This window comes from Leiobunum rupestre, chromosome 6, assembly GCF_980474605.1.
Source record: "Leiobunum rupestre chromosome 6, qqLeiRupe1.1.hap1, whole genome shotgun sequence".
Classification (NCBI taxonomy): Eukaryota; Metazoa; Arthropoda; class Arachnida; order Opiliones; family Sclerosomatidae; genus Leiobunum; species Leiobunum rupestre.
The window spans coordinates 62,781,938-62,798,153 of record NC_143389.1 but is presented as its reverse complement, the minus strand read 5'-3'; the positions used below and the strand labels follow the sequence as shown (position 1 = coordinate 62,798,153).

At 36.3% G+C, this 16,216-nt stretch overlaps 1 protein-coding gene across 1 annotated transcript in view; it reads left to right on the top strand.

The window, feature by feature from the left end:
- Nucleotides 1-14,963, top strand: part of LOC149942921 (lachesin-like) — a 167,987-nt gene extending 153,024 nt beyond the window's left edge. The window contains exons 3-5 of the mRNA XM_090178336.1: nucleotides 5,891-6,101; nucleotides 9,544-9,828; nucleotides 13,736-14,963. Of these exons, the coding sequence (XP_090034462.1) occupies nucleotides 5,891-6,101; nucleotides 9,544-9,828; nucleotides 13,736-13,875 (636 nt within the window). The 3' untranslated portion in view covers nucleotides 13,876-14,963. The remainder of the gene's footprint in view (nucleotides 1-5,890; nucleotides 6,102-9,543; nucleotides 9,829-13,735) is intronic.
- Nucleotides 14,964-16,216: the final 1,253 nt, after the last annotated feature.

The following is a 16,216-nucleotide window of genomic DNA, read 5'->3' as shown; positions in this document are numbered from 1 at the left end:
TTCGCATTTTTTATTCAACATATTTTTTTGCTTGTACCGTTAGAGTTGGGCTCTGTCGTAGGTGAACGTATCGAGGCGCTCAGTGAAGAGCGCGCGATTTTGGCGCCTCTAATGAGACCGGCTCACGCGAACGAGTCATTCTAAAGAGATTACCCCCCCCCCCGCGCGAGTTACTAGAAACGATTACGGACAGCGGGGCCAATGAGAAGGGTAAACAATTTTTAAAGTTCTTAACCGGTAAACACGCTAAATTATGCGCCTCTAGGGTTAAACGCTGGTCCTTCTATCTCTTTTTTTCTACCATTTTCCAGAGGAAAATAGATAGATGGCGCCACCCAAAACGCGAAATTCCCACCGATATTAACAAATAATTTCCTAAAATACGAAGAGCGGGTTTGCCAAGCGAGATAAGTAACCACTATAATCAGAATACGGCGGGAATACGTAAAAGTGGGCACGATTTTAAACTACGTCTTGTATAGCTGGATAAAAATAGAAGAGATAAATAAAAAGTAAAATAATATAATACGTTGACGGAATAAATTTTGGGCTGAAACTGTCGGGAAAGGACATTTGGATAAATAGAGCAGACTGTTACGTGGCTTTCAATTTAGATTTATACCCCGGCCGCAACACCCCCAAAATAATATTCGCCGATGTTGCTTATGTGTTCCGACAGTTTTAATACGAATTGACGAATATATACGTTTGGAAATTGTCGACCCCCAAAAACGAGGACTGTAGGTGGGAATAGCGAGATTGGGAGTGTGGCGACGGCCGATTAACTTAACACGTTAAAGGGGTAAAACCGCGGGCTGACAATATTGGCCGAGTTCAGCGACTGTAAAAGCGGTGATAAATCGTTGGAATACATTTTCGTCATATTTGAAAGTCTAAAAATAATATTTTTAAAGCGGTCGCCGCGATTAAAAAAAAAAGAGCTGCCAAATTTCTCGGCTATACGGCGCTCGGAACGTGATCGCCGGGGACCGAAGCGATGACGAAAAATTAAAGTCAGCTTAAATCGCGCGTACGCGAAAGTTAGCCAGTTCCCCAAACCCCGAACCGCTCTCCCCTTTTAGAGTTAAGTCGTCGCGAGTGGAGGGGTGTTAAAACTACAAAAAAGGACCATTTACAAAGAAGACACGTGCTAAAGTAGCTGCTAGGCTGATTCCAAACATCCGGGCCTTCTGCTTTTCGGAAATCGCCCCCCCCCCTCACCTCCGGGATGGCATTTTTTTTGCCAAAGACAGGTCGCCGTCGCCGCTGCAAAATAGATTTCATTAATCACGTTGCTATCGCCGGCGAAATTTCGTTCCAGGTCACTCGGTTTTTTGGTGGTTAGACGAGATAGACGACATTTCTGGCAATCTTATGGAAGCAGCGACGTGAGCTCTCTCGAAATGTCACCATAATCCGGGAAAGTGCTCTCCGCAATTCTACTCTACGCGTACTCTCTACGCAGACAGCGGCGCGTTTTAAATTTTTTTCTCTCTCTCCGCGTTCTACAGGCAATACGCTTATAATAACATCAAGGACGAGTCGACGGACGATATTAAAATTGCAATTCCCAGAGATCATACTCAAATACGAATTCGCAAACGCTTTAAAATATTTACCAGTTCTACCATAAGCGAAGGACTTTCTAGAATATTAATGAATTTATAAACACGCCAGGACGTTATAATGATACGAAATTAGTAAATCCGGGCACGTTTTGGGAACGCAATAGCCATGCTGTATACGCGCAGTCAAATTATCGTAATTAAAATTTATATTTTCCGGGATTTAATATTGGTCTGAACCGTTATCTATAAGTAATAGGTGACACTAGTAGATCAAAATATTTCCAATGCCTGTACAATCAGCTCACCGCTGTTCAGGAAGAAGTACATTCATTTGTTAAGGATCGTAGTTTTGTAATATTCATAATTTTTGGTCAATTTTTTAAATATATTTATACCAACTATAATTGGTTTTAATCCAAAACCGAGGGGTCGGACATTTTCCTGTTTTGTGTACGGGATTTTGGATTTTTAAAAAATCCAGAATTTTTTATTGTGGATTTGTCATACAAAGTCTATGGGAGGAAAATTCTTGGATTTTGGATTTGTGGATTTTTTCCCAAATTTTGTACGGGATTTGGCCAAATGACCGACCCCTCGTAAAAAACTTTAACATAAAGACATTGAATCGTTAATTACTTGATGCAATGTTACTTGATGTTATGTTTAAGAGAGTAGCAAATATAATTAGGTAACAGTTCAATAGTTCTTTTTATAAAATAACCTTGGCCATCTTGTTGAAATGTTGCCTCCCCGCTTCAGCTGTGAATCCGTTTTCTCTCCCACTAAAGAGTTTATGAACTCATTCTTAGGCATTGGCTGAACTATTCCAGGGCAACATTTCAACAAGTTGGGCAAGCGTAAAGACATTTTATAAAATCAACTATTCCATTATTATTTCTTTATACGCGATTTCAGCAAAACTATATTTAAATGAACTTGTTAGTTAGTTCTTTGAATTTCGTATTACAAATTTATCTTTTTGAATAACGATTTGCATCCTTTAGGACGATATGAATAATAGAAAAGTTATTTTTAGAAATAGTACTTTCAATAGACCCTTCTATAAAATCTGAGCTTTACTGGACAAACCCTTGGTAAAGACTTTAAAGCTATTTCTATACTACTGATAACTTTCATTAGTATTTGGTTTTAAGAAATTGGCTTCCTTCCGTCTTCATTCGGGCTAGACATACTACATTTATTTAGCTTGATTAACCAGTCAACCAGTTTTGCATGATTGCCAGAAAAAAAGATAATAATCAGCTTATGAGAAATCGGGCCAGACCTTCAGCCGCTCTCAGGGTTGCCACAAAATTTTGAGATTCAAATTCCCTGACTATTCCCTGACCATTTTAAGAGATTTTCCCTGACTTTTTAAGGCCAAATTTTTATTTTACATTTGACTTTTATCAGAAGTTAATAAATTTTAATGAACTTATAATTCAGTAAAAAGGTTATTGCAATGTTGAAAAAATTAGCCAAACTTTCAAGGAAATAAATGATAATCATAGAATTTGTCATAGATCTGGTCTAAAAAATAACCTTAAAAAGTGCCAAGATAAAATTTAATTCCCTGACTTTTTACAAATTCTAAAAATTCCCTGACTTTTCCCTGATTTCCCTGTTTTCCCTGACGTGTGGCAACCCTGTCTCTACATACAAAAGTAAATAATAACATCAATAGTATTTTATAGAATGGTCTATTGCCTCATTTAAAAAGCTAAAATATTTGCTAACTGATTAAGTAGAAGCATAAGTCTATAATATTTTCTCATAAGTGTATAACTACTTTGGCGTTCGCTGGCTGTTGAATTTCAGGTAGGCTTTGGGAAATTTTATTTCTGTGATGACCTAACTCTTACGCGTATCACTGTGTGCGTAAATTATTTTACAACAATATTTTAAAAACTTTGAGCTTAGAAAAGATAGCGCCATCTACGTCAATACCTGTCAACTAAATGTGTGAAGAAATAGCAGACGACTTTTGAACATAAATGTTCTTTAACTGAAACGTTCAGCTTTTATATCGAGATAATTTTGAATGAGCAGACAGCTTTCACACATTCGATTTCAAATTCATTCGGTAGGCGGCGATACTTCTGACCAAAGTTTAAGCCACGCCCGAAGCTTATACTGAAGAACGAAGCTAAGCGATTGTTTAACTAAAATATAGCGACATATATGAATAAAACTTTGAAGAAAGAGAGTTTGAGTAGGGTAAAGCTACCAAATCTGACGACACTCTGTACAACAAAAATTAACTATAAATAAAGCAAACTTTTCTTCGCTCTTTCCTCGTTACAACGCATTCTAAATAAAGGCCACGAGGTAGTTGAAAAGCGTACGAGACACTTTTTTGTATACATTTGCCGACACTTCAGTACCTTCCAAACAATTAATCAGTGAGCAACCCTCCCAGAGAAAAAAAAAGGTCGGGGACAAGTTATATATAAAGAAAAAATACAACAATGACTCGTGTCGGTTGGCAACTGATAAGGGCCGCGGAGTGCAGCAGTGAGCAGAGAGAGAGGGGCCAACAACGCCAAATGAGCGCGAGCGGGGGAAAAACTTAATCAGAAAAGTTTTCGTTCGAGCGTTAGACGCGACCGGCACCTTTCACAACACATTTATCCATCTCTCAAGGTAGGCATATTTTGAGTGGGTAGAAGAAAACGCTTTTCCTCCGGGGACTCGGGGACCAACTTGATCATTTAAAAGTGTTCCCCAACTCTCTTTCTCTCTCAGGCTGTCTTCATTCCATCTTCCAGGCCACATCTCAGCTTGGCCTCCAAATACCTCAGCCAGCTTACTCTCCAGCGCGATACGTGAGAGCAAAACGCGCGCCTGCTAGCAAATAATATTTCATCCGTCGGATAATCCATCAAGAAGAGTTGCTCATTAGTGAACCAGAGACTTTTTACTGCAATTGGGCGAAAAATTTATCAGAAGAGTAATTACACTCGAATCTCGTTAACTATAGGAGTTTCCCCGCTAAAGTCACGATGCAATATGGCGTTCGATAAAAAGATAAAGACTGCACTTACCTTATAGGTTTGACTGATGTGTCAGAATACCCCGTTGTCGTATACGGAACGTGCGAAAGTGTGGATATCGGGTTGACGCGTATGCTATTTTTATAATCTTTCAAAACGCTAACGATATTTGTATAAAATAAACATTGCCGTATCAAAATTTCCCCGCATTTGGCTTTATTAGTTGAAATACATGTCATCACCAGGTAACACTGCATTTAAATCCTTCGTAAGCACAACGGTGAAGAGAGTGCCCCGAGATTCATTCGTTATACTGTGACAGGGTTGCCACACGCCAGGGAAAACAGGGAAATCAGGGAATTTAAGAATGGACCTAAAAAGTCAGGGAAATGTCAGGGATTTTTTAGAATTTGTAAAAAGTCAGGGAAAAGTCAGGGAATTAAATTTTATCTTGGCACTTTTTTAAGGTTATTTTTAGACCAGATCTATGACAAATTCTATGATTATCATTTATTTCCTTGAAAATTTGGCTAATTTTTTCAACATTGCAATGACCTTTTTACTGAAATATAATTTCACCTAAATTTATTAACTTCTGATAAAAGTAAAATATAAAAGAAAAATTTTTCCCTTAATAAGTCAGGGAAAATCTGTTAAAATAGTCAGGGAAAACAGGGAATAGTCAGGGAATTTCAATCTGAAAATTTTGTGGCAACCCTGTTATTAATTAAAATTACATTTCAAATTTTAATTTTTTTTTCAATGGATTGTACAGGAGTAGAACAACCTTTTTACTGAAATATAATTTATTAACTTCTGATAAAAGTAAAATATAAAATAAAAATTTGGCCTTAAAAAGTCAGGGAAAATCTCTTAAAATGATCAGGGAAAACAGGGAATAGTCATGGAATTTGAATCTAAAAATTTTGTGGCAACCCTGTGTCAGCCTTATTAATTATATTTCAATAATCAAAAGTACCCAGTCACGAAATACGGTGAGCTGTAGGGCATACCCGACTGTCATTTTCGTTGCTATTCGTCGGTGCCGTCTTGGAAAAATATTTTTAGACGAAATTCGCCTTTCTCGCTCTGTAGAGCAGTGAAAAAGGAAACAAGCACCCGAGCCCAGTTCGCTAGCTTGCTAAACTTAATGACCCGGAAAATATTTGTTGGAGAATGTCGGATTACGAGGAGGGGGTGGGGGAGATGAGGAAGGATGAATGGAGGTGGAAGCAGCAGCGTTTTCCGACGACAAATCTTGGGCCAAGCACGGCAGGAATGAAAAGAGGCTGAAATAATCTGACGCTTGGTGACACTTGATATTTCTAGGTGTCTTGGATACGAAAGAAGGACTTGCACGTGTTGACCGTCGGAAAGTTCACGTATACCAGCGACCAGAGGTTCCAAGTAATCCATCTGGACAATTCCGACGACTGGACGCTGATCGTCAAGTACCCTCAACGAGGCGACGCCGGGCTTTACGAATGCCAAATTAGCACAGTGCCCAAACTCAGCATATTCGTTACGTTAAATGTTGTAGGTAAGTAAATAGGGTTTGTTCGTTATTATTTCTAATACTTTTGCAGTTAATTTTTTCCCCTGTATTACCGCCATCTATATGTACCGGACAATAATTTAAACTAGAATTTATGTTTATTACTTTGAGTAGAACCAACAACTGGCACTGAAAGTTGCTTTATAATTTAGTATTTAGACATATAAATAAATTTACTAACTTTATTTATCGAGTTTAAAAATGTAAAGTTATCATTAGATCCATTAATTTTTTCTATATAATAGCGTGTGAATAATATGGTATTAGTTTTTGGTATTCACCAAATCAACCGGTCTAAAACGAGTTACGTTAAATATAAGGCTTTTCAAACATATTCCAACCTTAGAACGTACGAAATATTATCTTTATTTACTTTGAGAGTTCAAAAAATTTCATTACTTGAAATCAATAACTTAATATTTCCAAAAAACTAGGAAATATATTTAATATTTAAAATTTAAAAAAAAACCATAAATGTGATAATATGTTTAGTATTATTGGTTAGAACCTTAGAATTGTAGATTTTTGTCAATGGTGGCCAAAATCCCAAGGAAAATCAGGGTAAAACCACATATTACAAAATACGCAGTGTCAATTTACCCACTTTTTCAGTGGTAAGTAGCCTCTGTCTATTTACCAACGATTTTCAGTGGTAACTAGCCTCTGTCTATTTACCAACGATTTTCAGTGGTAACTAGCCTCTGTCTTTTTACCAACGATTTTCATTGGTAAGTAGCCTCTGTCTATTTACCAACGATTTTCAGTGGTAAGTAGCCTCTGTCTATTTACCAACGATTTTCAGTGCTAAGTAGCCTCTGTCTATTTACCAACGATTTTCAGTGGTAAGTAGCCTCTGTCTATTTACCAACGATTTTCAGTGGTAAATAGCCTCTGTCTATTTACCAACGATTTTCAGTGGTAAGTAGCCTCTGTCTATTTACCAACGATTTTCAGTGGTAAGTGTAGCATCTGGCTTTGTACCTCAACTTTCAGTGGTATATAGTGAATCCATAGAACCAAGCTATTTACCACCAAATCTCGTGGTAAATAGTATCGGCAGCCCAATGGAAACTATTTACCAATCTCTAGCTGAAATTTACATTTTCAAATGAAACGCTACTAATAGTATTATCATGCAAGTCCAAAGGTTAAGAAATCTAGCCTTCACAGAAATCATTGATCCAAACCTACCTACCAACAAACACCTACATAATATAATCATTTAAACATAAGCACATTAAATACCGAATTACACAAAGTACCTAATTAACTACACCATTTATGTTAAATTATATACTTAATAATTTAATAACATTAATTTCAATAAACACAAAAATTAGTTCTACACGTTATCAACCGAACGTTCACACATAGTGGATGTTGGTTAATTCAACATACAAAGTTTTAGAGATATATTTTTTGTTAAAAAGCGTAAATACATATTTTATTCGAGCTGTAACAAAATCTTCTGCAAGAGCATGACAAAATCTTCTGCAAGAGCATGACAAAATATTCTGCAAGAGCAGAACAAAAATTAAGGTAGACTAAACAAAACTTTCTCTAACGAGGGACCCGGTGGAAAGTTGTTTAAAACTGACGCTGAGGTACTCAATAGAGCGCGGCTCAACAGATGCGAATTCTTCGACCTATAGCTTGAACTAAAGCTAAGCTGAGAGTCTCGATAGCCAATGCCTTAAGCATTTCAGCCAAGGTTGCTGATCAGAAAGGGGATGTGGAAGAAGCCAAATAAGAAAGCGCTAATGTAAAATCCCAAACAAGGGATTTCCCACCAGACCAAAGGAAGAGTGACATTCCGTCGACAAACCAGAAGGCTCAAGGATGGTTGCTACACCCGCGGACACAAGAGCACGTTTAAAATGTTTTGGCGAGTAATAAAACACCCACAATTTTTGTTATTTTGTAAAATTAATGAGCTCTTTTGTAAAATCGACGCAGAAAAGTGTACGAAACCAAAGTGTATAGAGAACTATATCTGACTGGTGGTGTTTGTTACCATTTTGACTACGACTTTTACGCTGACTAATTTCGATTTATGGTATAATTTAAATTTTATTTCTCAGCTTTATTAGGTTCATCAATTAGTAGGGTTGGCCATTAGTGCTTTCGTATGTGTCAGTGTTATAACTGAAGTCCGATAAAATTAAATCAAACTGCCGCCACTCATCAATTACACCTTTGAACTTGGCACCTGCGCGTATTTGTTCCGCTGAAGGCTGCATATTGAAACCTTTCAAAGGAGCGATTTTGATTCAAAAGGAAAATCTCTATAAGATTTCATCGTTGAAGCCAAGTTGCTAGTCGATGAATTGCACGACTTAACTTTGAAAGGTTCAATTTATTACCTCTTTCTATATCAATGAATGCTCGATGTAAATCTAGATATATTTTACATTAATAACTTAATTATTTACCTTTTAGTGGGTAAAAATAATTTGAAACTAAACACAATTTAGACGTATACATTGTTTCGGACCTAAGCTACATGATGCAAAATAATTGTAATATTTTATTGTGGAAGCCGAGACTTTCCCGTTCATAATGTAGATGGCTCAACCTCTCTGTTAATGTAACTGATCCGAAACTCTATATTCATATTTCGACCCGTTCAGGTTGGTAAAAGCGAGACGCCTTATGTCTCGAGATCCGAGTCTGTAGATTCATATTTCGACCCGTTCAGGTTGGTAAAAGCGAAACGCCTTGTATCTCGAGATCCAAGTGTGAAGATTCATATTTCGAACCGTTCTGGTTGGTAAAAGCGAGACGCCTTGTATGATGACATCATAGCCGAAAGGTTTTAATTCCGTTCCGAAAGAGAAGAGAGAGAATGATGGTGAATGGCTCTCCGCTTTATAGGCTGGATGGGGAGCGAGGTTGAGGCGCGAAGAGACATTGCGCCAGTGACCTAGTTTCTTTCTCGGGTCCAGGGAAACGATTACTTAAAGCAATCCCGCAGGAAGTGGATGTAGTTTGGTGTGCCGAGTAATAACGCGTGTACCGACGAGAGAGCGAGAACTAGTCAACGAACGTATAGTTCCCCCGGCGACTCCTCTTTTGTTATTCTAAGGCCAGTAATATATTACCCCTGGAGGCATCGCGCGCTATTTATATTATCTTCCTGGCGGCTTTTTCTACGACCCCAACCCCCCACACGTGTAGAGGGGAAAAACAAGCTAGTACGACGCGCAAAGTCAAGGGGTGTATGTTGTCGCGGATTTCCGCAAATCCAATGATTACGGTAGGTACAGACCCGCAGACCTTACCCCGTCTCCAATTTCGTTAGCAATGTTCGTTGGCCGTTGTCCGAGTTTGGTCTCGGCGCTAATTATCGGAACGACTAATGACTCGACTTTACCGGCGCTTCTTCCTTCCATACTACTTTATTTTCTATTCTCTTTCTCTCTCGCAGTGAGCAAAGCGTCTATTTTGGGAGGACCGTCTCTGTTCTTGAAGAGTGGGACGACGTTAAACCTAACCTGCATAGTGATGGACCGACCGGAGCCGCTGGATTACCTCTTCTGGTACCACAACGGCAAGGTCATCAACTACGACACCCGGAGAGGAATCTCGGTGCACACGGAAAAGGGCGCGAGCGAACTCTTAATTAACAACCCGCAAACCAGTGACTCGGGCAACTACTCTTGCGTACCCAGCAACGCCGACCCGGCCACCATCACGGTGCACGTTCTAAATGGTGAGTTGCCCGGACCGAGGATTCACAAGCCACCTCCTGATTCGTACCTGGACACTTTCTTACAATTTTTGCGACTTCAATTCCCATTCGTAACCTCCCTCTTCGAATAATCGTAGCTCAGTTATAACGGAAACTAACGTTTTACCGAATTAATAAAACATAAATTGCAATAGGCCAATTTAAGTTCTTCATAAAAATGAAAATTGTATGACATACTAAAATCATTTACGCAAGGCTCTAATGAAAAATAAATGCGTTAACTGAATTTGAACACATATATAAATAGGCAATACTAGATTACTTAATATTTTGAATGCGAATATTTGTGCATGCATAAATTTGGAATTTTATGATTGTAATCCTAAATCAAATTAATTTATTTACTTGGACCTTTATTCACCCACTTAATATTTTGTTTATTTTGTTTTAATAGGGTTTAAATATTATTCCATTTCTAAACTTTATAATTATTCTAATTTAAAAAGTGAGTTCCTGACCTATTACTATTTTTCTTCTTATTTCCAATTTTTTAATAATTACTATTCAAACTAACAATTAACATTTTGTTTGATTTTTTTGGTTTCTTTTAAAATTGAATTAAATTTTTTGTTTCTATACATCGTTTTATTTTTATTTTTATGTGTTATTGCGAGTGAAAGAAAATAATTTCACTTTTAGTCACTCGATGGCGTTGTATTATATTTTTAAAAATTCGTACATAAAATTAATTTTGAAAACGAGTAAGTCTTGTAAGAAGTAAAAATGAATTTAAAATCAAACTTAATTTGAATTCCGACCCGAGTCAAATATAGGAATAAAAGGGCCAACAAACACGGCTTTTATCGAAATAAAACAGGAACTTGGCCCGCATTTCTGGCGGGGCCCAATATATTCAAACCGCAAAATGAGAAAATGGCAGAGAAAATAATCTACGGATCCGCTCTCTTGTCTCTTTCAAATCTAATTACCATACACGTCAGAGAGAAGAGAATAACAATTCATTTAAATATTCATGGAATTTTTAATCCAATTCGGAAAATATAAAGGAAATATTGAAAGACAACTAAGCCCGCCCATTTCTGGCGAACGTGATGAAAAATAGGACCCCCTCCGCTCTGCCTTGCGAGCGTCTCATAAAGTGGGTTTCGCAATTTTGAAAAAAAAAACAAAATCTAAAAATGATATTTCGTAGGAAACTAATCGTTCAAATAGTGTTCGTATAGACTAAAAATTCATTTAAGAATAATGATATCTTAGAGAAATTTATAAGCTGTTAAGTAAAGACATATAAGAGATTCTCCAAATTTTTCTGCAGAAATTTGTCTGATTCAATAGCAGCGTATAAATTTTCCGAGAATTTAAGTATCTAGGAATAAGTTTCGTAAGGATTGAGCAAATACGTAGAAAGTTAAAGGGATTAAAATTGCAAAGTAGCCCCCGAGGAACTATAAAGTTTTCATCTTCAGTAAAAGTGGGCTTAGCTGGCTGTGAGCTCTGGCTGTTACATCTCCAGTTTCCACATAAATTACGTTGGTGGAATTCACGGCGAAATCGGATAGAGAGACTAAATAAATATTTAAATATTAATCTATATTACTTCGAAATGATTCGTGTTAGATTAGGATAGTGATTGTTTGAGATCTACCATCGAATTGGTTGGATCACTAGTGTTCGTGCTTTAAGTAGAATTTTAAAGGGGAACGGCCAAGCTTTTCCAAATATGGCCTTATTTCCGTATCAAAAGATTAACAAGACGTACCTTTTTTTGTCTTGAAAAAATAGCTTTTGGCCCAAAAAGTTGAAACGAAAAATAACGCCGGATGTTTGGGTTTGAATTTTCGCCGCCATCTTAGGGACTGCCGCCAGCGCCCCTAACCCCGTATGAACGATTTGCGAACTATCCTAACTTTTAAAATCGCGCAATTTACGCTTAGGTCTCTTATAAATGGAACGCGCCACACGTGCAAAACAATTTTTTTGCGTCTTCAGAAGCGCGTGCTTTTACGTTGTTTTTCTGTCTCACTGACTTCTCACCAGGTGTCGCGGCGGACGCGCGCTTTTCGAAATTAACCACTCAATATTTTTTGATGCCGGTTTCGCCATAAATTTTAGTTTTTAATGGGCTATAGGGCTATCTAACTGGTTAAAGCTTGACAGTTCCCCTTTAATAGGAGACTTAATTCAACAAAAATAATAGTTTCTTTAAATGTAATTTCGCCCATATTGATTAGATCTGGTTGTTCAAATTCCCAATTTAAAAGACCACCATTTTCTTTCCCTTTGAAGCTATTCTGTAAAAATCAAAAATGACAAAAAAATCACGATCCGTCAAAAATGACAATGCGCGTGTGCGGAAGAGGCTGCTATCGAAATATCAATTATCGATTATATTGATCAAATTCAGAATCGTGGTGGTCTGTAATGCCGACGAAAGTGATATTAATGAAATGCTTCGACATACGGTCGATGGTGCTAATTTAAGCCTTGGGCACCAAAAATAATAATATTTGGCTAAAATATCGGATATAGCGTAGCATACGGCCACTACTTAAAATTGAACTAACACAATCGATAGTTTGATTTTTCGATATCCGCCTCTTCTCGACATGCGCAGTACCATATTTAACGGATCCAGATTTTCTTTCCTATTTGATTTTTACAGAATAGCCTTCCTGTTTATAATCGATATATTTTATAACAAGTTTTTAGTATTATTTTTAATCACCAATTTCAATACCGAAATTTCAATTACTATCGATAGCCATTTTGGCAACACCTGGTTTAAATCTTTTTCTCTGAATTTTATCGTTTAGAACTAGTAAATTTAAGTATGAATTATGTTTGAATAGTGTGTATTCACGAGGCGGGGCTTAGTCCCAATTTCGAATTTCTCGGATCGGGATGGTTTTAAAAAACGTTGGGCGGCCATATTGTCTGTGATATCTCCTAGTCGTTAATCGTGGTGCTATTAATGTTAACGAATTTAAATAACGAGAAGGATAAATTTTGTGCTGGATAAGTAGGGAGCTGTTGGCTCGCGTGGCATGAAGGGCTTGCCACCACCCTCCTACGCATTGTAACCCGGCCACCTGTTACTTGATCACGCACAAGCAACATTGCTTATGTGGTTGAAGGTGGTGCCTTGGGTATTAGCTCTATTTAAAAAAAAATAATTCTGAGAGTGATAAAATTAGGTGCATGCGAAAAATATTTCTATAACCACACTTGTGTTGCACATTTAGACATTTTCACCAATTATCTGCCAAGGCTTAGAAACACAGCAAAACTTCCAAAATTGTGTTAGACAAAATGGCCACAGGCACAACTCACGATAAAAAAATTCGGTCGTTCATCGTCATCAAACGTCATTCGTATAAGGCGTGGCTTAGACTTATAAGTCACAAGAATACACATTATACCTACTGAAAAAATTCAAACCTCTTCTCCCAAATATTCCTGTAAATACCACCATTTACTAGTTTTTGCCATGGTACAGCCGAGCTAGTGTTCACTAGAAACAAAATTTGGTACCTTTCTAATTAAATTCTTAACTAATTATAGTTAATTACAGTGGTTAGAGGTAGGAATCACTGGCCAGTCAAAATCACGAGTAACCAACCCCCTAAAAAGCCGCCGTGTGTGGTGCTGGGGTGACCTTTCAAAACCCGTTTTTGGATCTCGGGACATATTTTTTATGTTTCTAATCAATAAACATTTTATATATACTCTGCTCGAATATACCCTAAACTTTGTAATACACATTCATTATAAAACAATATACTAACCAAAATTGGATATTAATTTTAGCGGGTTCGGGTAGGCTATTTCTATTGATTGTCCGAGTGGGTATTTTCTAATACCATTCATATGTATCTGAATTAATATATGTAATTTGCCTTGTTTGTAGGCGAAAACCCGGCAGCAATGCAACATGGGAAACACACGAACCGAGGAACCGCGGGGCTGAGGCTTCCAACGCAAGAACCGTTCGCTCTCTTTTGTCTCATCATGTGCGTACAAGGAGCCTGGCTCCTGAGAAACCGGTGACGAAAATTAAGACGAAAAAAAACTGAAGACGAAGACAGGACCACGCCGTAAGCGGCCGAAACACGTAAAAAACGCTGACCGAGAGAACGCGAAAATATTTACCGAAAGAACACCTACACATACTCTAAATTAAAATAATAAAAAAAATGAAATTAAATTTGAAAGATACGAAAAAAAATTGAAAGTGATTCTCCAGGCGATATGTGGTGGTCAGCATTTTTGTAAGAAAACAAGAAGAAAGAAAATAACGAAAACGTCATGAAAAAAATAAAAAAAGGCGCGCCATTAAAAAATTTATATATAGTTTTTAAGTTGTAAAAAAAAATAATAAACAATTGCTCACAAAATTTAAGATAAAACAAAACTGTGTATAAACAAAAAATATAAACTGTTCGAGGCAAAAACAATGAATTCTACTACAACAGTAGCGCGCTTCTTCCCGCCCTCCCCAAAAATATTTAAATATTGAAGATAAACAAAGTATACCGTAAGGTAGCCCAGATAATAAAAAATAAATAAATAAAATGTTATATACGTTTTTACGCGGTAAAATTATTTGTTGGAAACTGGAAATAGAGCGATAAGTCTTTAAAAAATACATATTTCCCAAAATAAAGCGAAAACGAATGGTGGAAACGAAACAAATATTAAACTGCTCATGAGATTTCAAAAACGAAACGAAGATTATAGCCTACGAAAAAAACGAAACAATGAAAACGCGGAATCGTTTTATATACATATATATTGTTATGTATGAACTTTAGGGTCACCCCTCAAAATCTCGATCTACAACACAACTGTTTAATAATCATACCGTAAACTATTCTCCCTGCAGAGTGGTTTCGAAAATCCAACTTGGGAAGAGAAAAACGGTTCTAAATTGAGAGAAACGAAACGCGTTCCTTTTTCGGCGGATTGGCTCGCGATTGTACGAAAAGAAATTTTTGATTGTTAATTTCGAACTTTTAATTTCGAAAACAACAAATAAATATATTATGTAGGGATGCGTGACGTATTATTAAAGGATTTTAAAGAAAGTTCTACTTTATTTGGATACTTTTATTTGTAAGGTATAAATAAAGTTGAATGTGCGGTAGTAAATGATTAATAAATAAATGGTTATTTAATTTAAGTAAATTTTTGGGTATGTTCACAAATTACGTAACGAAAAATCTACAAAAAAACATTTGTTATTTCAAATTTCGGATCTTTCTGAATAATAGTTTCAAATGTTATTTGTACTTAAGTTTTTCTTTGTATTTTACGTGATTTGCGAACGGTCCCTTCTGTTGTTTATTTCTGTTCTCATATATTTATTCTTGAATTAAATAAATTCCTTATTATTTTTAATCTAATGGTTTTTTATTTGTCAAAGGAAAATAAGTGCACTAGAAACAACGATGGCGTGAAGTTGGATCCGTTTGGAGTGTCGTGATTCTACTGGTACGTACCAAAGAATATTTTTCCAGACGATTTCCATTGGAAATATTCTATCCTTGTTAATTTTCAAAAATACCGACAGCCACTTTTAAAGCTAGCAGTAAGCGCTAAATTGTTTTGATTTTAGAAGCACGCCATGTGACGTCAGACATAGCTTTTAAAGAATACAAAAAGCGGGGAAAATAATAGGAATTTTAAGACTGATAAATGCGTTTTGTTTTTATTTAGACTTTATACCTAAATATTTTTTATTTAATTTTTTTAATTTTCTCGATTTAATATTTGATTTATAACATACTTGCATTACTTCAGAAGGATTATAAGGTGGTGCCTTGGCTATTAGATTAGCTGATTATTATAATTATTACATCTATGAAACGGCTCAAAAGCATAGATGCCCAAATTTACCAATTGAAAGACTTATTTTTATTTTAAACCTTTTGGAAATCAGATTCACCATTTACCAAAGATCGCCCATTGGGTACTCCTGCTCTACAGTATTTGTGCAAAATTTTGCCAATAATTCAGTAATTTAAAAGCTTTTACATGTAGCAGCGTTGGGTTATATGGAAATGGATGTATTGTGGCTCTGGTCTTGACCATCGCTGTTAAAAAACATTAAAGACATACTGAAAGAAAAATAATTCCAAGAAGCGGGTTATCGAACCATTTTATATCGGTATAATGTTCTTTTTTTATTGATAAGTAGGTTTTTAGGTGTTTTAATCATTTGTTTTTTCCTGGGAAATTTACTTATTTTGTGGATAAACGGTAACATTAACTTAAGTTTACATTAATCCAAAATTTAAACAGCATAATTACAATTTTGTTGTATATGTAATATATTGTATGTTATTCAAATCAATAACCTTTTGAAAAATCAAGCATTTTAAATCTTGTT